Source organism: Equus caballus, chromosome 23 (assembly GCF_041296265.1).
Source record: "Equus caballus isolate H_3958 breed thoroughbred chromosome 23, TB-T2T, whole genome shotgun sequence".
Taxonomy (NCBI): Eukaryota; Metazoa; Chordata; class Mammalia; order Perissodactyla; family Equidae; genus Equus; species Equus caballus.
The window spans coordinates 66,471,259-66,494,504 of record NC_091706.1 but is presented as its reverse complement, the minus strand read 5'-3'; the positions used below and the strand labels follow the sequence as shown (position 1 = coordinate 66,494,504).

At 54.7% G+C, this 23,246-nt stretch overlaps 2 protein-coding genes across 3 annotated transcripts in view; one reads left to right on the top strand and one right to left on the bottom strand.

Annotated features, from left to right (window-relative positions):
* Positions 1 to 371: 371 nt before the first annotated feature.
* On the top strand, positions 372 to 14,273 carry S1PR3 (sphingosine-1-phosphate receptor 3). 2 transcript variants are annotated; one of them, XM_023627571.2, is made up of 2 exons: positions 372 to 795; positions 10,767 to 14,273. In XM_023627571.2, exon 2 carries the CDS (start codon positions 10,907 to 10,909, stop codon positions 12,041 to 12,043), a length of 1,137 nt encoding a protein of 378 aa, XP_023483339.1. In that variant the 5' UTR covers positions 372 to 795; positions 10,767 to 10,906; the 3' UTR covers positions 12,044 to 14,273. The 2 variants fall into 2 exon arrangements, with proteins under 2 accessions (XP_023483339.1, XP_005605150.1); XM_005605093.4 differs by lacking the exon at positions 372 to 795 and adding an exon at positions 2,132 to 2,355.
* Positions 14,274 to 15,019: 746 nt separating this feature from the next.
* The window catches only part of SHC3 (SHC adaptor protein 3), a 124,038-nt gene continuing 115,811 nt past the window's right edge, over positions 15,020 to 23,246 (bottom strand). Inside the window, exon 12 of the mRNA XM_023627569.2 lies at positions 15,020 to 22,734. Coding sequence (XP_023483337.2) covers positions 22,606 to 22,734 — 129 coding nt within the window. The 3' untranslated portion in view covers positions 15,020 to 22,605. The remainder of the gene's footprint in view (positions 22,735 to 23,246) is intronic.

The window sequence follows — 23,246 nt, the reverse complement described above, 5'->3', positions numbered from 1 at the left end:
CTCGCCATTCTTGTTGAATGGCACAGAGACAGTGTGTACTCGTAAACGCTCCGCCAAGCCAGCCCCCACCACAATTTCCCAGGTATGGCATCAATGGAGACAGGTACTTTCTTGGACTAAAATGACTCAGAGCATCAGGGCTGCTAGATGGAGCTCATTCTTCCTAATTCCTAATTCTCCCATTCCTTCCACACTCAAGCTGGTGTTCTGTAAAGAGCTTGCACCCGTTAACCCAGGATACAGATTCTTAGGGAGGGCTGGTTCTCTCTAAAGAAGTCGTGAGACAACATGGTCTCTAGGGCCCATGTGGGCCAGGAAGGCCCCCCTATCAGGGACAGGGTCTGAGCTCTAAAGGCCAAGGAGGGGACAGCAAGCGGGGTGGGGCGCTGGCTCCGGGAGAGCGCTGTGTGCGGCGAGAGCCGCCCAGGACGCCAGTCTGGTTTCCCCCAGGAACCTTGTCCAAAGAGGACTTTCAGGAATGCCCGTGTGTTGCGTCCTCGTGTCTACCTGCGGGCACCCGCAGTGAAGAGCGCCATCATTCTTCAGGGCTTCTAGAGCCTGTGGACACAGCGGCAGTCCGCGGGATTGTTGCCCTGGCGATGGCCAGTAGCCAAGAAGCACAGTCACGCCTCTTCTTTTCTTGACCCGACGCTGCAGGAGCGCAAACATGGAGGCACATGCGGTCCCGCTTGCAGTTTGGGACAGTAATGGCTTGTCAGCCCTCGCACAAGACACTGTGAGCCAGTCTGGAAGGCTGCGATGCGGAGCGAGCTCAGGGCAGCACAGACAGACTGGGTAAGTGGAAACAGGACACGCAGCGCCAGCCCTCCACTGACCCAAGGGCCGGTCGCAGGCCCCGACCACGTTCTCCAGGGAAGTGCAGAGAAGGTCAGCCGAAGAGCTGGCAGTTTACCCTGCGTCGTCTTAAGATGCCAGGTCTCCATCAGGGCTCAAACCGACCCCAGAGAAGCATTTGCTCCCAGCTCTAGGAGGAGGATGCGCCACGCTCCTCCTCTGGAGCCAAGAGGGCAAATCAGGGGCGGGTAATTGAGGGAGACCCTTCCCCAAGATCCCCGCCCCGCTCCAGGGGCCCCTGAGACCCCAACCCCGCCTGCCCAGGACAGCGCAGCCTAGCTTGGGCTAACCGGCCTTCTGGGTCCTGCCAGTTCCGCTTCTCGCCTCTCTCCCTTTCCTCCTCCTGCTTTCTCTTTCTTTCTCCCTCCCCGCAGAAGCTTCCAGGGTTGGTTGCTGTGCTCACTCGCTCCGGGCCTTCACTTTACTTTTCCAGTAGAAAATTTGGTAGTCCCCTCCCTGGGGATTCGTCTCCTTTCGCAAGTGCTGCTCGTGGATTATCTTATGTGTCCGCAGAAAAGGGGCGAATCCGTGCGCGGAGCAGAGGGGTCGCTGGATCTGCCCGCAGCGGGTCCACGATCTGTGCGGCTCTCGTGCCCAGGGTGGGTCCGGGGTCTGGGGGTCCGAGGGTCCGGGGTTCTGGGCTCCACGGTCCGGGTTCCCGAGCGCCTGCGCACCCAGCCGGCCTTTGCGCCGGTGACCGGGACCGGGAGGGGCGAGGCGGCCGCGAGGTCCAAATGGAAACGCTGCCGCGCGCCCGACGCTGCCCTGCGAGCCGGTGCTCAGTCAGCTTCGCGCTGAAACGATCGTGATCGGCGATGATAATGATGATAGTAACCATAATCATCATCATCATCTGTCAAACAGCTGCCCCCGTGCCCCCGTCAGCGAGCCCGGCCCAAGCCCAGCCGCAGACCCAGTTCGGACCTGTCCCCGCTGGGTCCTGGGGCCCCGGGGTCCGCAGCCTGGAGCTCGCTCGCCCGAGGGCGCGGTGTTTAGAGGCCGACCTGGAGTACCGGCCGAGGGGCGAGCCTGGCCCAAAGGCACTGCGGAGAGGCGGGGGGACGTGCAGGACCCGCCAGGGCGGCTGCGAGGGGCGGGTGCGGGGGGCAGGGAGGTTGGGGCAGGCACAGGGCAGCGAGCTGGGCCGAGGGCTGCCGGGAGGTGGGGTGAGGGAGGCAGGACAGGGAGTTGGGGGCGGGGCGCGGCGAGGTGGGACCGGGCTCCGGGAGGTGGGGTTGGGCGCGGCGAGGTCGGGGGCGCGGCGGGGAGGCGGAGCGCAGACCCCGCCCCGCGGGCCGCTGGAAAAGTTTGCGCCGTGGCTCGCGCGGGCAGAGGCTAAAGGAGCCGGTCCCGGGGACACGCGACGGGGTCCCGGAGCCGAGCGCGGTGGCAGGACGAGCCGGAGCGAGACCTCCGGGCCCCAGGACTCTCCGGTGTTCCACCCGAACGGAGGCACGGGCGCGAGGATGCCAGTGGCCCAAGCGCCCTTCCCAGACGGAGGTGAGCCGAGGGCGCGCGGGATGGGGGCAGTCCGGCTCGCTTTTCTCACTAGATTCCCGCGGACCCCGGGCGCGACGGTGACCTGGGCAGCGAGCTCGCCACATCAGCATCACCGCCTCCCCAGTGACCAAGGCGGGGGAGAAGGGACGGTTCCTTTAACTACAGATGGAGCGTTTAGACCGAGCTGGTCTTAATAACCTGAATGAAAGAGAGAGAGAGCTCTTCGTGGAGAAGTTCCATCTATCGTTTTCTTTGGAGAATTAGAAAGTTAGGCGCCCTCCGAGGATGAGGATGAGGACCTGGGGACTCTGGGAGTGTGTGGTTGTGGCAGTTATGCTGGGAAAATCATTCTTTTAAACTATATTTGCTGCAAAATTCCATTTTTCCTTCTATTTCTCAAATTAGGCAGTCAGGGCTGTCAGAACGGGGCGGTGGGGGCGGAGGGGGCGGGGAGTGGTGGAAGATGAAGTCCCTACATTGCAATATTGAGGCTTCCCGGGAACAGCAGTGTGTTGCCTTCATAACTGAGATGAAGCTTGGAGAAGGCGCAGGACCAGTCCTTCTGTGGCCTGATGCAGGGAACTTGCGCTAACTCTCCGCTTTGAACCACCCAGTCTCCAAATGGTCACTCTCTCTTTTCTTCTCTCTCTCTCTCTCTTTCTGGCGCTGGACACTCCCAATGACATATGTCTTTGCGGTGTTTTTTATATTTAGATGTAAGAGAGGGACGTCTTGTTGGATTTTTAAAGGGAACACACTTTGTTTTGAAGATAAAGGATAGCAGCATGAACAGAGCCTGGCTCTCCTGGAAGGTTATTTCAAAAGTGGAAGGTCCCCCCTGCACGTAGCACCCCCCGCGGCTGGAGCTGCGATTACTTCCAGAATCAGGCGTCTTTCTAAAGTCTAGATATTAGAGGTTGCAGACGGTGTATATAATCACATTCATAATTTATCATTTTGGAAACATTCTTTTCGTCATTGATGAAAATCTTGCAGCTACAGTTAAGAAAAACATAGTCCCGGAAAGTACAAGGGCAGGATTAGGTTCTGTGGGTACGTGACTAACAGGGATGGTTGTGCCCATGGCTGGTGTTGGTTGTGTGTGTGTGTGTTGCCTGAGGGGTTGTTGAGGTGTCCGGATCTGTACAATTTCTCACTTAAGTGATGCAGAGCTCAATGCCAGTGTGAAGAATTTTGTTGCCACAGAAGGACCACACGATGGGTTTTCTCGGTCCACAAACGTTCACACTGGGCCTGCTTGTGTAGTCCCTCCTGTCACCCGACACCCGGCATCCGCCACGCAAAGTCAGCCCTTGTGAGCCTCCCCTAAGATCTAGACGGAATGGTTTCTCAACCAGGTTTCGCCTTTGAAAATGCTGCTTTCCTCTTCATATTTGTGAGTTTTGTGAAGTGTGTGACTCTGCTAGTTTTCTACCATATGGGGATAGTAGAAGCTCCCATTTCTTGTAGAAGAAGACTTGTATATCGGCTTACTGACTTTTTTCCTCAGAATTCAGGAACTGATTTTCCTTTTTCTGGAAATTCTGACACTAATTTGATTCCATGGTAGCTCTTGCATCTAAAGATGCTGCAATACCTAGAGCATATGCATATATTTTTATCACAAAGACATGAGAATTTGGGCGCGCCATAATCTTGAAGAATTTGGGGTGGGTCTACTGTAGAGCTCCCTTTTTTCTGCCCGGACTTTGGACTATGACTCGGGGGCTGATGCAGCCGGCGAGACCCCCTCGGGCCGTCTGTCACGTTAGCCAGAACCACAGTGCCGTGGGTCACACGAGCCTTTCTGTGTCCTCGCATTTGGCTTTGTAATTCCTTTCTTGTCAGTTTTGAAGCTATTTCATATTATTCCTTTGCCATAGGTTTTCTGTTGAATTAATTAATCGCCCTAAGAGATTCTCCATCAGCTTTTGGAAATACTGTGGTGCACTGAGTGGAATCCTATTTTGTTTCAGTTAATAATACATTGCAGTTATTGTGGTTACAGACACAGGGCGTAAAGTCGCCCTTGGTCTTGTTTTCCTCCTATTTTTGAGGAATTGCAGCTGCCTCTACAAGTGGCAGGTCAGGTGGGTTGGCCCCGAGATTGTGTGGAGGAGAATGCGGTACCCGGTGGGTGGTCTGGCATCCCAGGGGCACCGTGAGCTGGAGTGAGAGCCCCAAGTCCGTCGACGAGGCTCCTGAAGATGCTGCTCCGTTTCCCTGGTGTCCAGGTTCTCCGTATATTTCAGTAAAGCCCTCGATTAGCATCCCTGCATTCTGCTCGACCAGTAGCTGGGAGCAATTCGATTCTAAAGCACGTGGGTGACTTCTCGTCACTATCAGGTGAAGAACATGTGGAAAGGTGGTGGCCTCTGGAAGAGCTCGTCCCTAACGTGGTGCACTGGAGTCCAACGACACAGGCGTCTAGCCCACTGCAGGCTCTTCCAGGCTGTGCCCCTAAGGACAGTGACCCTGCCCCAGGCTTGGTTTCCCTCTGTGTACATTCAGAAGGCAGATGCTGTGGCAGGAACCAGACGTGGTGCAACGTGTGGTGCCCATGCCATGTCACCAAGCAGATGTCACCACATCTATTTGCAGATGACTTGGGGAGCTCATTGCCAAATACCTTCATTCGTCCTGTGGTGGTCTTGGTAGGAACTCAATCCTGGGCCCTTCCTGAGAACACTCCAAGAGGAGAAAATGCGAGAAGCCTGGCTGAAAACAAAGAGGGTCAAGAGCTCTCATAAGAAAAGCCATTGCCTCCGATGGACAGTCCTGGTGCCGGGAAAGCATGCATGAGGAAGCCTGGGCCTGGTCCCAGCCCAACTGCGTGCCTGGAGCTCCCTGGACGGCACTCAGATCTGTTGAGTTAGCTTCTGAGCCTGGTGTCTCTGAGAGAACGAGCTGTGGAAAATCCACCGGGAAGAAGGAAGCCTGACTGGGGATGAATTCGCTTCCATGCTCCAAAGGAGAAAGAGGAGCTGCGGAGTCCTCACCAGGGGATGAGTTATCCCCAGGGATGGTGTTATCTCACTGGAAGCTCCGTGAATGGGCCCAGAGCCAAGCGCAGGCACCCGAGACTGTGTGTGAAGCCCCGTGCGGTGAACTGCCTCTGACAGCACAGTGAGGTCACCTAGGAAGTCCGGAGCCAGGGAAAATATTCATTAGCAGTGGAATTTGCTGGGGCCGTGAAACGGCCAAGTCATTATTTCCTTCCTAAATTCTTTTAAACGGAAAAAAAAAAAAAAAAATCTGGCTTTCAAAGAAATTTTGCCTGTGGGCAAGTACTTGGTCTTTTAATTCAGTTTGGAGAATAAGCTGGTTAATTTCCCTGGGAGAACATACCTTTTAAAAGTGCAGCATCCTGCCTCCAACCAGAAGTTTCTCACTACAGTAACTCATTGCACTCTTGTTTTTTTTTGCCATCACAGAGAGAGAGGAAGAGAGAGAGAGACCCCAGCCTTTGTGGAAATATTTTCCCTTATTTTTTTCTTCTTCCTTCTTTTTATAGTTTGTTTATTTTTCAAATTGACATGTAGAGAAAGTGACTCGCCGTCGTAGAAACCACATCTGGAACCCATTGGCCCATCCTGTTCTCGCCCCTCCCCGCAGGCGCTCCTTCTGGAATGGAGGCAAGGAAGCTTCCGTGGTGTTGCTGGGCCTAACGTGAGTGACGTGCTTGGAACCACCGTCTAGAAGGCATCTTATTTCTTCTCTGGAAAGAGAAGACGCCCCGGTGTTGAAATGCCTTGAGTGGACTTGAAGATCCCAGCTGAATGAAGGGGAAGGGAAATCTCTTAGATAACTGGTCTCCACTGGGTGGATGTAAGGGGGCCTCGGGTGTGGACAGTGCACCCTTCACCTGAGAGGCAGTCGCATCTCAGAGCCAGTGAGAGGGAGGGTCTGGGGGCTCTAGACTCAGTGAGTGCAGCTCGTGGGAGCGACAGCAAGGCCACTCAAGGGCGCAGCTCCGTCGGGGCCTGGATTTGTTGAAGGACCACTGCCAATCTGCAGGAGCGTCTCTGTCCTGAGCTTTTCTGTACCTGTGTGTCTTCTGTGATAGGCCCCACTCTCTGAAGATGCACAAGACTAACCAGCACGTGGCCATATTTCTCAGCATGGGGCTTTATTTTTAAGAGCTTGGGTGGAAATTAAGCAGTAATTGGACTTGTACAGTGCAAAGGCAGACAGTGGTCACTGCCAGCCCTAGACACTTATCTTTTGAAATAAAACAAAATGTGAGCATGTGTAATAAGTAAATCTGGCTCTCTGTGGGGACTTCTCCCACTCTCCGCAAATGCCATTTGCAGGACGGCTGGCCAAGCCCCATAAGCCTCTGCAAGGACCTTCTGCATCACAGCCCAACCCGGACCCCAACACAACACGACTTGAGAAATCCATGTGCCCCTTGGAACGGGGCATGTGCTCACCACACGGACCTCCTCAACCAGTCCTAGCAGCCCTGCTTAGGACCAGGAGCACGTGGAAACCACCCCGTGTCTACGAACAAGAATGAGTGGAGGGTGCTGCCTCCATCCACATGGTGGGAGCAGTGGGAAGAAATTACCCGCATCTCCACTCATGTCTACACGACTCGCAGGAGCATCACCTTGGGAGGAAGATGCCAGCAGGACTGTGTGCCGTAGGGCTGCATTTACATGAAGGTCAGGAACAGGCTAAACTGCTCCAGGGTGAGAAGCCCAGACAGAGGCCCCTCTGGGGAGAGGGCAGCCTTAGTGTTGGAGTCAGGACCCTTCTCTGTGGGTGGGACAGGCTGGCCTCCCAGGAGCGCCATCCCCGCAGTGCCAGCACTTGTGCAGTGACAGGAGTGGCAGGGTGGTGTGCAAGAAGGGCTGAGTCCCCCTCGCCCTCCGAGCAGGGGAGGGGCGGGCTCTCCTCCAGCAAACTCGAGATCTGTGCTGCTGCCCCAGGGGTGGGGGGCCAGTACTACTGCCCCAGGGGTGGAGGGGGTCAGTGCTTCTGCTCCAGGAGTGGGGGTGGTCAGTGCTGCTGCCCCTGGGGTGGGGGCCGGAACTCGGCCTTCTGATGACTGACCCCGCACAGATGCATCTAGAATCAATCTGGCCTTTAGCCCAGCACTTAACTCCCGGGATGGGTCTGCTTTCTAATGTGGATAATCCAAAGAAAACAAGCTTTTAGATTCCAGAGAGAGCCGGATAGCTCCCACTTACGCAAAATTCAGAGAATTGCACTTAACAAAAGAAGTTCTGAAAAAACACACTCTTTGAGCGATGAATATTTAATTAAGGGAGATGATACATCCAGCATTAATGGGAAAATATGTTTGCCCTCAGGGTTCCTGGTTTGATGGGCCTCAGGCACATCTTGCCTTACTGTTATTGTGGTTATTTTATTTTTTGTTATTAGTTTTTATTGTTTTCTTTTTTTTTTGCTCTGCTTGATTTTATCAAAGCTGCATATACAGGGAGGAAAGAAGACGTGAGCCTGTAGGGCCTGTGGTCTGCCCGCTGCGGCTCTTTCCCTCCAGAGAAGCCCAGGTCCAGCAGGTTCACAGCGGGTCACTTCCCTCCTCTCTGGTTAGAGGGATTGCAAGGGCCCAGAGGGAGCCGTGAGGTTTATAATATATGTAAAAAGGTGCAGAGTTATCATGGGGAAACTGAGGCACAGAAGACCAGCTTCGGACATACAGTGGTTTCAAAAACGTTTCCGATGCGGATGCCCGAAGCCGCTTCTCCCCAGCGCGGTGACTTCACACACAATTCACATCCCTCAAATATTTTTATAAGTCAGACCATTCAGGTGCTAAGTTGGTGATGCTCATAACTCGTCACGTTACCACATACGTGCCCTGGTCGGGTCTGGGGACAGAATCCCTTGACTGGGGAGCAGATGCCCCAGGGACACTCGGAGGTAAACCGGGCATGGAAGTGTAGTGGACTGAGGGGCAGCCACCGGGACGTGGCAGCAGGCGGCCTGCGCGGGGCAGGAGGAGGGGCTCTCGGGCTGGTGTGTGGACCCGCTGCCTTTGGAGAAGTTGCCGCTCTAGGGACAAGGCTCCCTCATGACTCTCAGTGGAGCAGCACGTGTGTTTCTGTTCCCCACCCTGTCCTGTGCCTTGTCGGGGACAAAGACACATGTGGCGCCGTGTTGGCACCATCCTGGGGAGGCCGGGTGCTCGTGCAGTGGCTGTGCTGTGGCGTGGGAATTGGTGGGAGGATAACTGGGGGCTAAGTTGTCCTGTCCCTGGTGTCCTCTGGCGGCAAGGGCCGGGCCGGCAACGTGAGGGCCTGGGGTCACCATCCCTGGCTCACAGATGAGAGGAAACAGCCAGGCGGTAACAGAGGGCACACGTGTTTATGCGCCCCATTACTGTGCAAGGTGCTACGAGAGACCCCGTGAGCATCAGGGCGTCGGTGGGAGATCCAGAAGGCGCTCCAGGCAGAGGGCTTGGGGCTCAGCTGCTGTTATTTCTGCCCTTAAAATGACAGCTTGCAATTTGATTTAAAACATGGTGTGCAGCCTCTGAGAAAAGTCATCAGGGGCTGAACTGATTCCAGAAAATGTTACAGAGCAGGTAGAATTTGACTTCGGACTTGGAGGACAGACAAGATTTAAATAAAAATGTGGAGCAAGACTAGGAGGGGGCTGGTGGGAAACCTGCCCACTGAGCCGACCAGGGAGAATCGGCAGACAAGGCCCGTTATCCTTGCTGGGCCCCAGTCCAGGCGAGCAGGCAGGCAGGGCTGGGCGTGGTGGTCTGGCCTTCTGCACAAGGCAGCAAGGTGCCCTAGGCCTGGGTGTGCTGTGGTCGGGGGAGGAGCCCCAGGGCCCTGTGCTGCCTGCAAGGTCTCATCAGAGATGGGGGGACCTTGGAAGGTACCCCCGGGTCCTTTATCATGAGCCCAGCCTCAGGGACTGCTTGCTTTTTCATTTTGAAGTTAGAAACGGTTTCTGCCACTCTTGTCGTTCAAGCTGACCCCCAAGTCCCCGTGGCATCAGACAGCCGTGATGGAGGGGCCGAGAAGGGTCAGGGGCAGGCGTCAGCTCGGGCACTGGGGTCCACGGAGCTTCCGGAACAAGTGGCACGTCACAGCTCCTGCACACTGGAAGGAATCTCTGCCAAGAAGCAGTGGGGCCATCTCTGCCCCGTCTCAGAGAACCTGAGCCCCCCAAATGAAGGGAGGGTTTGCCAGCATCTGCAGGGCACCGGACCAGTGCCCGAGTGGCAGCACGTCAGTTACCTGGAGGGTCCCATGGGCAGGAAACCCTGTGGTAGTCAACCTGCTTCTCACCTGCAGAGCAGCCACCTACGCTGACCCCGGTCCTCCAGGGACTGAGGCCGTCTCTGGGGATGAGCCCAGGGATGGACCAGGCCTTCAGATTCCACCACTCCCCAAAATGCAGAGCCCCATATGAGGGGAGCGTGGCCCCTTTGCCTGGGAGCCAAACTTAGGGCTGTGACTTAAACGTTATAGAAGTAAAAGAAAAAGATCTCCACTGGATACACATGGTGGGCTGTTGTAAATTAACCTCATTTGATCTTAATTAGATATTTAAATATTCAAGTAATTTAAATTTAAGATGAGTGAGTCCACTGTAAGCCATTTCTCCCTGGGTAGTCTGCCTCGGCATCAGCATCACAGGCTGCCGACTGACATGGCCCAGGTCGGGAGGGAGAAGCATTAAAACTCAGGGCGGTGGAGGGCCGGGCTCCTGGGGTCCCCGCCTTCACTCTCTCTCAGCTCCCGGCCCAGATGTGGTTTTTGACAGTTAATCTAATATGCAGTTTGCTGAATTTTAAGCCACACTCAAAGTCCGTGTGCTTGTCCCTGCTTTCTGGTCCCGTCATCTCTGGAGAAGGTGATTCCACTTTTCACGGGTTTGTATTCCCTCCCAGCTCAGCTGTTCACCGGGGAGGCGGCCATGTGGTCCTGTCCCAGGGCTCTCCTGCCCGGCAGACCTCTGGACCCAATTTCTGGCCTGGTCCCGGGGAGGCCGTCTGGGCAGTGTGGGTGCTTCCACGATGTCGCTCCCAAGCTCCCCAGGGAGGCCTCAGACGTGGGGCGGGCATCTCCCAGGTTCCATCCTATTTTTCTGACCTGAGACAGTCCTGTTTCTTGGTCACTGGGAATAATGGTTTGGCAGCTCCTGTGCGCGAGAGGAGGATGAGCTGGTGGCGCGCTGCAGTGCCTTGAGATTTCCAGAGGGAAGTCTCACTGGGTCTGTGTCGTTGTTACAGTCGCACGGTTGATGACCATGGCCCCTGCACCAAATTTCCCTCCTGGCAGCTGCAGAGCCGAATCTCTCCGTGGTCACCCGGGCCCAGTGCAGCAGCGTATCTGCTGCCTTCTTCCAGCTTCGCTGCTGCCGTTGCTCTCCGGCCGTGTTACCTAACCACGAGGCGCCCCTCTTTCTGTCTTTTGCAGGAGCCTGTCCTCAGCACCCTCGCTGGGGTCTGCCCAGTCCTCACTGAAGCCTGGGCCGCAGTCTTTGTTTCCTGGGACATGGGCGTGCCTAGGGCGCCCTCTGCTGGGTTCTGGAGCTAACCCACCGTGAGTTCCAAGTGATGGCGACGGTCCCGCCTCCACACCCCGGACCCACCCCCTGGAACGAGGTCCTGCGCACACACTACAACTACGTGGGCAAGCTGGAGGGCAGGCTGAGGGACACGCCCGAGGGCGGCACCCTCACCACCGTGCTGTTCTTAATCGTCTGCAGCTTCATCGTCCTGGAGAACCTGATGGTCTTCATTGCCATCTGGAAAAACAATAAATTTCACAACCGCATGTACTTTTTCATCGGCAACCTGGCCCTCTGCGACCTGCTGGCCGGCGTCGCTTACACAGTCAACATTCTGATGTCAGGCAAGAAGACGCTGAGCCTGTCTCTGACGGTCTGGTTCCTACGGGAGGGCAGCATGTTTGTGGCCCTCGGGGCGTCCACCTGCAGCTTGCTGGCCATCGCTATCGAGCGGCACCTGACCATGATCAAAATGAGGCCGTACGACGCCAACAAGAAGTACCGAGTCTTCCTCCTGATCGGGATGTGCTGGCTCATCGCGTTCTCGCTGGGCGCCTTACCCATCCTGGGCTGGAACTGCCTTCGCAACCTCCCCGAATGCTCCACCATCCTGCCCCTCTATTCCAAGAGGTACATCGCTTTCTGCATCAGCGTCTTCATGGCCATCCTGGTGACCATCGTGATCCTGTATGCGCGCATCTACTTCCTGGTGAAGTCCAGCAGCCGCAGGGTGGCCAGCCCCCACAACTCGGAGCGGTCCATGGCCCTGCTGCGGACCGTGGTGATCGTGGTGAGCGTATTCATCGCCTGCTGGTCCCCGCTGTTCATCCTCTTCCTCATCGATGTAGCCTGCAAGGTGAAGGAGTGCGCTGTGCTGTTCAAGGCCCAGTGGTTCATTGCGCTGGCGGTGCTCAACTCGGCCATGAACCCTGTCATCTACACGCTGGCTAGCAAGGAGATGCGCCGAGCCTTCTTCCGGCTGGTCTGCACCTGCCTGGTCCGGGGCCGGGGCACCAGCTCCTCGCCCGTCCAGCCCGCTCTCGATCCCAGCAGGAGCAAATCCAGCGGCAGCAACAACAGCAGCCCGTCCTCCAAGAGCAAGGAAGACCCTCCCCCACTGGCTGCCCCGCCCTGCATAACCGACAAAAATAAAACCCTGCCGAATGGGATCCTCTGCAAGTGAGGGCGCTGGCCTCGAGGAACGGGGACCCTGCCACGGCCACGGGAGGAGTGGCCCCCTGCCCTGTGGCTGCCATCTTATTTATTGCACACCTCACCCGTGGCGGCTCAGGAAATCTCTTTTGCCAACAGCCTGCCTGGTGTGGACGTCTCTTAAGGAGGGGACCCAAGGAACTGCCGAGTCATTTCAGTGTAGACAGCATGCATGTTTCGACTTGTTCCAGAGTCTTCCGAATGTAGCGAGCTGCTGTCATCGTGGCTGCCTTCCCCGGAATCCCACCGGCCGCCCTCTGTTGCTCCCAGAGAGGGGAGGTCGTGGGCACACAGTGTACAATGTTTCCCAGAACAGCAGGGTGATGTTTAGTGACTTTACACGACACGGACTGTGCAAGAAGGGCTGCTGTGCATTATCATGCCTGTGTTTGCAGCACTTGTGTTTCAAAGGTCTGCCGTCGGTGCACCTATAAGCTGTGCAGGCGGCACAGTCATGTAACAGATGGTGCAGCTGTGTTCCGCCTGGACCACCAGGCGCACAGAGACGGCTGGGAGCTGAGTGGACACGCCGTCCCAGTCTCCTCAGATGGACATGAAGTCCCAGGTTAGGCATGCTTTGAGCACCCAAATTCCCAAAAAGGCCTTGTCCGGGGCTGGCCCCGGATGTGTGGGAATCACCGAAAACAGTCCTGAGACGTGCCTGCCCCTGAGCAAGTCAGTGTCTGAAGGACCCTGGGGAGAACCAGTGAGGTCTGTGGGTGCGGGTCTCCTGAGGGGCCCCCGCTCCTCTACCACCTTGTGTCCCTGTGCAGTTTTAAGCACATCTAAAAGCCAAATTAGCCAAATTATGTGATTGTTTAGGGGTTTCTCCAAATCACAGAAAAGCCTCCCAAGGTCTTCCGGGAGCTGTGCCCGAGACCAACGGAGAACCTGCCCAGGAGAGCAGAGGACGGCCCGGCCGGTGCGTCTTTCCGTGTCACGGAAGCAGTGGTCCGTGTAATGGAAGGTCTCTGTTGAATTAGGAGAATTTCCCGGCCAGCACTTTGATCCTGCGTTGAGTTTGATTCCGTATCAGAAAAGCAACACGTCTATAAGCCCCGTGTTGTCACAGCCGACGAGCTGGGCCGTCAGCAGCCACACGGCTCCTGGACAGTGGACTGGCACGCTGACCGGTAAAGCAGTGGAGTGGTCAGAAGAGGAGCTAACCTGTGTTGGGCTGTGCCTTCTTCAAAGAAATGTCACGATCTGTCCACGGTACTGTCCTCTCCCTTCTCCCGTGGGTTGCCCCTGGATGGCCCTGTCTGCCTTACGGGGGACGCCTGAGACGACCCCGAGGATTCTAACGCAATGCAAACTCCTGAAACACACACGTCTGCAGAGCTCTCGTAAGCCCGTAGTTGATGTGTTGAGTTCTGTGTAAAAACAAAAACAAAGCGACCTTCAAAAGGATTCTTACTTGAGTAAACCTCACATCAGACCCCTGGAAGTTTTTGAGGTTCACTGAGAATTTTGCCTGAGTAAAGACTAAAAGAGTAGTTTTAATACATTAACTTTTTGGAGAGAAAGCGAGTCCTGTTTGTCATTGGATGTGAGTGCCTCTTGTCAAGGAGCATTTCTGTGGGTCCTGAGTCACCTCGGTGCGTTGACCAAAGACTTCCCTCAGTTTTGGTACCAACGAGATCAATCCTATTTGTAAGGATGCTCATCCGTGGCGTTTTTCTTGCCTTCTCTACTCACAAAAGGAGCTGCTTCTCCTATCAAATAGCACCAGAAACCCAGGGTGTTTCTAGAAAAGTTAAGCATTAAGGTACTTGATTAAGAAAACAAAAAAATGCATCTGAGAGCCCAAATGTTGGCACTACATTCTCACACAGGTAATGAAATGCCTTTAGAACTTTCCATCGTGGTTCTGAGCTGCTTTCAGGGCCCTGCGTCTCTGGCGGTAATATTCATAACACTCAGAGTGATAACCCCAACTTCCCTCTGAGATAACGCAAAACTGTCAGGCAATCTGAATGAAGACTACTCCAAAAAAAAGGAATTGTGTTCGTTCGACATATGTAGAAATAATTGACTTTAATCCCAGTGTGTACAGCCTAACTAGCTAGCTGGGGACCATTTAGAAGTTGAGTGTTTCAGAGCCACAGAGAACCTGTGCATTAGACCTCATTCCGTTAGGAACCTGTACTGTGTCCCATGTATGTCTGTTAAGAAAATAAAACCAAAAGTCTTTGTACAAACCCATTGTTGGCAGTCTGTGCTGGGGGCTGTCTGCACGAGGACCAGCCCTGGGGCGTGCGAGGGGGCAGCCTGGCTTCCCACCTGGTGCCGTGTTTCTCCAGGAAGGAAACCCCAATAATCCTCCCACCCTTCACTTCTCTACCGGCCTAGCTGCTGTCTGGTGAAGCTATGTGCATTGGGCGCTATTCCACCAATATGGTAGATGAGACTGGAGGAAGGTCAATGGACTGCCCTTTGGATGGGGAGACGATTATCAGAGTCATGATGGTCAAAGTAGAGCCAAAAGAGGCAGGATGTTTGGTCCTGTTCCATCAGCAGCAGGAGAGAAGAGGTCAGAACCGACCCTTGCCCAGCCTCCCCCCTCACCAGTGGGAAGTTTCAGCCTGTGCGTGGGGCGCGTGCGCGTGTGTGTGTGTGTGTCTGCCTGGTGTTCTACAGAGAGGCCTGGTTGGGCACAGTTAGTCTGGTGGTGACATTCACGAAGAAATCTCTCCAGCACGATCGGAGACCACAGGCCTCCTACCTTTGATTCTGTGCGCAGCTGCCGAGGCAGAAGTCAACTCCAGTCCGCGTCAAGGCCGCCATTCCGTCTGCACCCTTGGCGGATGGGGGCGGCTCTGCTGTGACTGGGTTTTAAGAAGTCTCCGGGGGAATAACAGGACATCTGCTTTCTGTGCAAAGGTTTCAGACGCCCCCTCCCCCCCCCACTTGGTGAGGCAATACGAGATCCACCATCCAAATGAGAGACTTTTCACACAATCCTTTATTGCCCACAGACTTACAATGACAGTCACTGTAACAACGAACTCCATAGGAAACAGCTGTTTCTCTCTGCCCCGACCCACGACCCACGACCCACGGTTAGTCTGTGCTGGTAAAGAGCCTTTCACAGAAATGTAACAAGATATATTTTATAGAAAACTTCTAATTAAATTACCAAGTCCATGCTTTTAAATTGTATCTACGAGAGCAAAACCTCAACGCTCTGATGTTTTTAGTATCTAAGTCAAATATCAAAGGGTTTGCTACATAATCAGAGATGCACACACCACTGTTCCCAAAATGAAGGCACATTTTCCGTTCACCAGCGGTGAGAACAAGCACAGCGTCGTCTGCGTGGGTGTGCCAGCCTCCGCTCCTGGGCCACGTGGGGCCGCCATGCGGCACCTCCACCTGCTACCCCGGAGGCCTGGGGATGTGCCAGGTGTGCCGTGGAGGGCTCGCAAGGAAGCTGCCTCATCCCCGAAGGAGTGAAGTGGCTTCACCAAAGGTGAGGAGGGAATTTTAGCATATTTTCACCCACTGTATTGTCCAGTCTCCCAAATGTTGGCCAAATAACTTAGGTTTTATTGTTTTTCTTAGAACAGAGATTAGAAAACTTGAAATCGGTTTGTCTTTCCTCTCCTCGGGAATGTCCACAGACCAGTCCTGTTCTGATATTAAAGTAGAAGGTGGTGAGCTGGCAGTAAAGCCGGACAGAGAGCTTTACAGCGATTGATTTTTGTTTCACAAAAGTTAGTGGAAAACAAAACACAAAATTTTCAAATAGTATTTATCAATATGTATAATTTGCCATCTAAATGCTTTTTAAAAAGTAGTAAATATCCTACTGTTACCCATTAAATTCACATGGAGTTCTCTCCTAACCCTTAGATTGAAACATCAGCTGTTTAATTCTGAATACACAAAACATTCACATACTTAATGTTACAAGATTTTTTTCTGGAACAAGTTATATTCAAAAGTCAGATGAACAGAGAACATTCCATTTGCGACCGACACACAGTTGTTACAGAAGAAGGTAATTCAGTGTTCAAAGATGGACTCCACCGTGAATTCCTGCTGTGTTGGTTGTCACTTGATTTTGTGGTCAGGAACTTTGGTTGTGGTAAGTGTCCCAGACGAGTGTGCATTAATTACCTCAGACATTCAGGACCCCAGCCTGTCCCCGAAGGGCCTAGTTTTCTACCTACAGCATTTTAAGGTGAAACAACAAAACAGAAACTTAAACTTGTGTGCGATTTCGTTTCTGACTCTTTCGTTCCATGAGAATGACTCTCCCAGCCCTCAAGAGACAGCCTTGCGTTTGGGCCCCAGGGAATCACTTATTCAGGGTGTCTGTGAACGCAGCAAGGGGGAGAGAAGTGACGTGGGGCAGTCTCACCACCCGCCCAGCATCCCTCCTGACACAGGCCATCACGCGGCACGAGTGTGTCCCACGCCTTGTCTGCCTGCTCCACCACCCCCGTCCCATCTGCCGCCCAGCCGGCAAAACCTTCAGACTCCCCAGACCCAGCGGGGTTGCCGGCTCCCACGGGCCTATGGAACTTGACCACACCAGTCATCAACCTTGTCTTGCTGCAGCTCCCTGTGTGTGTTCACTTCCTCCTGGGTTACATTTATGTATATCTATATATATAACCTCTCCCGTTCACCTCTGCGTCCCAGGAGCCCAGCACGGCGCCTGTGCACATGAGCCAGCGCACAGACGGGGCCGAGGGAAGGCTGGCTGGGTAGGAAGGCTGATGAGCGGTGCCCACACACAGCTGCGCTGGGGAAGACAAGGCTCGCCTGGGCCTGCCTGATGGGGACAGCCTCCACCATGCTGCCCTCCTCATCCTCCTTTGCTGGCCTCCCAGACACTATGCACTCCTGGATGAACGCAGGACATAGGTCTGGACTTGCCTGTCCCCCAAGCCCTGCTTCTCACCTCCATCCTCCTCTGCCCTCCTGTCGTCTCCTGTCCTCGCTTTCCCCCGCTGGTTTCTCCTCCCCCCTGTCCCTCCGTCATTTCCCACAGTGGCCCTCATGGCCCTCCTGTTCTGTTCCTGCTCTGTCTGCACTCAGGCCCCACGTCCTGCGGCATCCTGGACCCTCCTCCACGCGTCTGCAGATGCCAGGATCTGTCAGTCCCCAAATTTTTCATTGTCCTTGTTAGTTAAAATACCGAAGGAGGAGTCCCGAGGTGCAGGTCGCACAGCCAGCCTGCACGTGCACACGTCCAGACAGCCGCATGTCCATCGTCCTCAGTGTAGGTATGTGTACGTGTGTGTATGTACATACGTATGTGACTGATATTCACCAGTCCTGGTATAAAGTTGCAATTTATCTGGCTCCTATAAAATGTGCCAGTTTTAAAACTGTGCATTTGTTGCCTGCAGACTTATAAATATGTATAAACCCCATTATAAATAAATTGTGGCTGGCAGATGGCATTTTATCTGCCAGCAGTGATTGCATGGAGTTATAAATGCTTATTAATCCTCCACTTTTAAACTCACAGCATGGACCCTGGGACCCATGACGTGAAGTGGCCTGAAAACACAATCATAAATTAGGAGGGGAAAGCCATCAGTAAGGGGCAGGAAGAGCTGGCAGCTACCACTTGATGGTGCCCACCAGCATCATTGGCAATTTATTAGAAATGCAAATTCTCAGGCCACATCCGGACCTGCCGAGTCAGGGACCCTGGGGAGGCCCCGATGGCTCTGAGGCTGCCCGCCACCCCAAGCCTGCTTAGCAGGAAGGCCCGTCTCTGCCCGAGGATGCCCTGGCTCAGGGGGTGTGCACAGGTGTGCACGGGGCTGGCCAGGACATTGTGGCCAGAAGCAGCACTCCACCCATGCTGGGCAGGTGGGGAAGAGCCCGGCTTTCTCCCTGCCTGGAGGCGCGTCCAGTCCTCCCCCTCGGGCCCCAGCTCCAGGCGTTATCCACATGCTGGCCACGTGCTGATCATGCCCTTCTCATCAGTTTCTCCCCCTTCCCCAGCCCTGGCTCATCACCCGGAGAAACTACACACACTCAGATCCTCTCTCGGGGTCTGTTTCCTAAGGCCCCCGCACTACACAGAGGACTGGAAACACTTCCCCGTCGGTGGGACTGACTCACACCTTTGTGCATTTTGGAAAGAAGATGGATAAAATGTAAGCCCAAGGACGGAAGAGCTACTTGCCATTTTCCATCAGGCGCTGAGATTTATGTATCAGCCCTCAAGGGTCCTAATGAGTCCTGCGATCTATCCTAGATTCAGCCACTGGCCGCTGCTACCCTCTGAGAAGTCACCTGGCTCCAGTTTCCTCGCTGGAAAGTGGGTCCTTGCAGCTGCAGGTCCCATGATGCTCCCTTGTGTATCCTTCTCTGGGACCAGTGACAGTTCATGTCCCAGTAAAGGGGTTTTTCTGCTGCTTCTTTCTCAGGATCGATTTTAAAGGTTTCCCTACAGAACCAGGGTATTATTCTGAAACCCAAGGCCAAGATTGGTCTGCGTCCTGTGGTTACTGTTTCTAATCTTTCCACACTTCCCCCCATTTCCAAGCCAGCTGTCCCTACTCAGAGCAGGGCATGTGTAGATGGCAGCGGCACCCACAAGGCCAGCGAGAGGGAGCCAACGCACTTCTGTGGGTGAAGCACCCCAGGAAACACCCGTGCTGCATGTTGACACATATTCACCAACCCCACTCCTCACAATGGGGGCTGCACAGCCCTGCAGTGCAGGTGACCAGCCACTGCTCAGAGAAACCCAGCACCTAACGCAAGGCCAACTGGCTCTGTGCGTGCCGGAGCCGAGGATGGACCAAGGCGTCCACCCACTGTCCGGGAGCCTGTAATCCAAGGAAACACGTGACTGGCCTTCATGTGGCGACTGGTCAGGGGCATCGTCAGGACCCCAGGAGGGCACAGAGCCAGGAGACAGGTGTTGACTCCTGAGCACCGAGGGGGCTCTTTTGGGGGCCACACCAAGTGCTGCTCCATCCACTCCTCCCCCGGCCTGTCCCTCCTTCTAAGCCAGGCCTTTTCTCCACACAAGGCTTGCCAGTTTCTCTCCTCACTGGAAATTATCCGTGCTGCCCTCCTCCACCAGGAGACCCTCAGGCCACCATATGTGCCCCAAGTGGGCTTCTGTCCATCCACTCCAACACCCAAGACGGCCCTAAACAGAATTGTTGCCCAAATGAAACAATAGCCAAGGCTGAGTGGGCACCTGGTCCTTTGGCCTCTCAAATATAAAATGCCCAAGAGTGGAAGCTTCGGCACGGGATTTGGATTAGGAGCTGTGTGAATGCCTATTGTTTGTCAGGCTGCCCACGGCCATTCAGGCTCCTTGGTCGTCGAGCGTCAAAGCCGACTGAGACCAGCGGTGAGCAGCCCGAGAGCCCCACAGGCTCTCAGTGGGACGAGAACGTCACAGGAAGCACAGCTAATTCACGTTGGATGGTGAGGGTGGGAGCAGAGGTGGATGGGGTCCCCAGGGCCACTCTACAAGGACCTGCCGGTGCTCCCAGCACACTCAGAGGAGGCCTGGGTTGAGTGGGGGGCTCAGGAGAGGGGCAGCAGGCCCCAGTGTTCCGTGGGCCCAGGGTGACCCGGCACAGGGCGCAGCCACCATGCCATGGGAGTCAGAGATCCTGGCGTGCACAGCCCTGCCCAGGCTGGGATGCGGTCCAAGAAAGCACAGGGTGGGGACCCAGGCTGGGCAGGGAGCAGCCCGTCATGTCAGCCTGGGAATCCTGAGCTCCAAGAAAGCACAGGGTGGGGACCCAGGCTGGACAAGGAGCAGCCCGTCATGTCAGCCTGGGAATCCTGAGCTCCAAGGAAGCACAGGGTGGGGACCCAGGCTGGGCAGAGAGCAGCCTGTCATGTCAGCCTGGGAATCCTGAGCTCCAAGGGCAGCAGAGTCGGGGACGCTGCGTGAGCGGAACAGCTCTGCTGCCTGCCAGCTGCATGGCCTGGAGCAAAGAGGCCTCCGATCTGAGCCTCAGTTTCCCTGTCTGTGAGTGAGGCTCACAGTAATGCCCATCACACGGTGCCTGAAGGAAGAGGTGAGATATTCATGCCAGCTCTAGCACGCTTTACAAATGACAGGAACAGAGACACGACAGTCACTGCCCTCTGCCCTGTCTTTGATCTGCTCCCGTGGCCACAGAAGAGTGCCGATTTTCCCACCGGCACCGTTCCATTGTCAGCAGTCTTGCCATATGAGCTTAAAAATACATATTTTGAGTTAATATTGAAACAAAGTTTGATCCCCCAATACTTTTAATTTTCTAAATTGATTCTCATGCAAGAAAACATGATATATATTGCTTATCACCACTGAGCTAAACGCCGACTTCAGAGCAGAGAGCTACTAAAACCACGGATTACCATTTCTCACATCCCCAAGAGGAAAAAGAAAGCAGATCAAACGTTCAGGTGCTCACTGTTCCTAAGTCTCGTTTCCTAATTTATTCTTGCCTTTAGCATCAGCATCTCGGCCTTACACAGCAGGGCATGCAAGATGTTGGAAGAAAAGTCGTTTCATCCATTTTTATATGTGTGTACACTCACACACGGAGAAGGACCACGTGTTCCCACAGAGGTCAGACCTTTACGCACGTCTGCAGGGCTGTGGGCCTCTAGGAGATAGAGTGCTGGGCCGTTCTCGCAGCCACCCCAAAGTCTATGATGTCACAGGGCCAGAGCCTGAGCCAGCTGCTGCCCCAAATTCCTGTTTGCCACCCACTGCTTCTGGATAACTTGGAGCAGTGTATCCACACTGCTTCTGAAATCAGAACCATTCCAGGAAGAGGCAGTGTGGTCCAGATCCGCCCCAATCTACTGCAGAACATTCTAGAAGATTGAAGCCCCTGTCACTTGGATTCGCTGGATGCTCAAAGGACAAAAACCCCACAGAGGGCTATATGTGAAGGCTTCAACCTGCCCCGACCCATCCTCACCCATCAGCTCTACCCCATCCTTTCATCCTGGCCACACACACCCCAAAAGTAGAAATGGGGTTCGTGCAGTTAGCATTCGAACTTTGCAGAATGAGTACTCAGCAGAATTTTTTAAATCTACCCTTAACTCCTCACTCTTGAAGCATCCAATTTATGACTGTCCGACTCAGCGTGCACAGAGTGTCTTTCTGTGGCACTGATCAAGGGGTGTCGCACGCCGGGGCATTTCACCGGGAGGCGGGCTAGTGTCACACCCGTTGGAAGGTGCCAGTGAATGAATGCTTCTATCTTTTAAAAGACAATCTCTGTTAAATCACATGGTCATCTCAACTAGATATTTGTTAAACATCTTAAACAGTGCAACTCCCCAACATCCCATGCCCAGCAGGAAACCACAGTATTTTGTCTCGAAGGAAGGAAGGAGCCAAGATAAAGCCCATGTGTGGGGCACAGCCCCTTCCCATGGAGCGACAGGAAACGTGCTGTCGAGACAACCAGTCACTTTACCCACTGATCGCTCTAGAAGGAGAACCTCCAGCTGATTCCCCCTAATCCTGAGCCTGGTCCCCAGCTTCCGGCAAATGTAGAGCCAGGGGGAGCGGCCGGTGCAAACGTCTCCAGGACTGAACTCTGAGCACACGTGTTTGTGTCTGTCTTCAGCACAGCTTGTACACAAGCTTTTTTCTCTATTGGCTGTAAGGGGCAACAATTTGACTAGCAGCTCCTGCGGCAGCCTGTTGGCTAGAAGGACATACAACCAAGACTCTGCCCCAGCCACGCAGTGCACATACTCGTTTTGCCATTATACAGATAAAAACAAGGGAATTATTTGCCGGTCAAGATCCTGACCAGGGAGGCTTATTTTGTGCCATATTTGGCAGTAGGGTGAATCCCCAAGAACCCCTGGTCAACTAGGGCCAAGGGGGACAGCACACCTGTGGTCAGCACAGCTGGAAACAGCTGGCATGATGCCTGCTCCTTAATGCCAGAGAGCCATCCGCTGGGGGGCACCCGTGCAGACAGGTGAGCGGCAGAGCCCCAGGGGCGAGGAGGAGGCGCCGCGGCCCGGAGGAGCAGGAGCGGCGGCCGTCAGCACAGCGCACTCAGTGCTCCACCTGCAGAGCGGGCCTCTCTGGGCAGGGTCTTGCCTCATGCTGTCACAATCCCGTGATGATTACCGACCGTCCTGCTCGCTTCTATTCCTCATATTGTGCTTATTGGGTAAAACTGCAGGTAACACCTTCGCAGTGGAATTTCCCAGTGGAATGGGTCAGTCGAATTAAATTTTCTCCTGGACAGCTACAGTCAAACGCTTTTTTTCATTAAAAAACATACAGCACAGAACATTAATCTTACATCTTTCTTAGTCTTAGAAAATATAAATATAGAGGGCTAATTTGTACAGGATGTATAGGTATGTACACCGTCAATATGCACATGAGAAATCGGAACAAGTTTATGAAACTTGTACTTTTCAGAAGCCTTCCTCCTGGAGCTGCTGAACAAGGCTCTGAGCCTGTGGGCAGCTGCCCCAGCACGGGAGCCCGATACCGTCTACCCGGAAGAGCCGAGTCCCCTGACGGCAGCTCAGCGTTGGGATCGGGCGGCTGGCGGGTCACTGGTTCCTCTCTACCGGCTGCTGGAGGCAGAGCTCGCTCCCGGTGGAGACGATGGGCAAGCTATTCTCCAGGTGGTGGTGGATGAGGTGGCTGATGCTGTCGAAGACTCTGTCCTTTGTCCGGACCTGTGAGGGACGCGAGGGAGGGTTAGCGCGACCCACAGGCAGGAGGAAGAGTACACGCTCCACTCGGAGTCAGATAGCCCACTCGAGCCATCTGAGCTGGAGGGGCAGCCTCCCTGGGGCACCCCATGCTTTCAGAGATGGTGCCTGCAAAGTCCCCAGTTACCTTCGATGGCCCGCCAGTTCAGTCCCTTCCTCTGTTCACCCCTCCAGAAGTGAGCCACAGCCTCCCCCACCTTCAGCAACCAGGGCCCATGGTGAGCTCCCCCACTCACACTGGCCTTCTCTCTCCTGCTCCTCCCCTGCCCCTTAGGATCCAGCTGTCCTGCACTGCCCCACTGGGGTCTGTAGGCTCCCATGCCCCTCCCACCTTCAGGCCTTTGCATGGTGGTCCTCAGTCCAGAATGTGCTTCTCTCCCCTGGAAACCCGGCTCGGCCTCCATGTCAGCACCTCAGGCCACTTCCCTTCCTCACCACCCCTCCCCAAGACAGCCCCCAGAATCCTGCACTCCCAC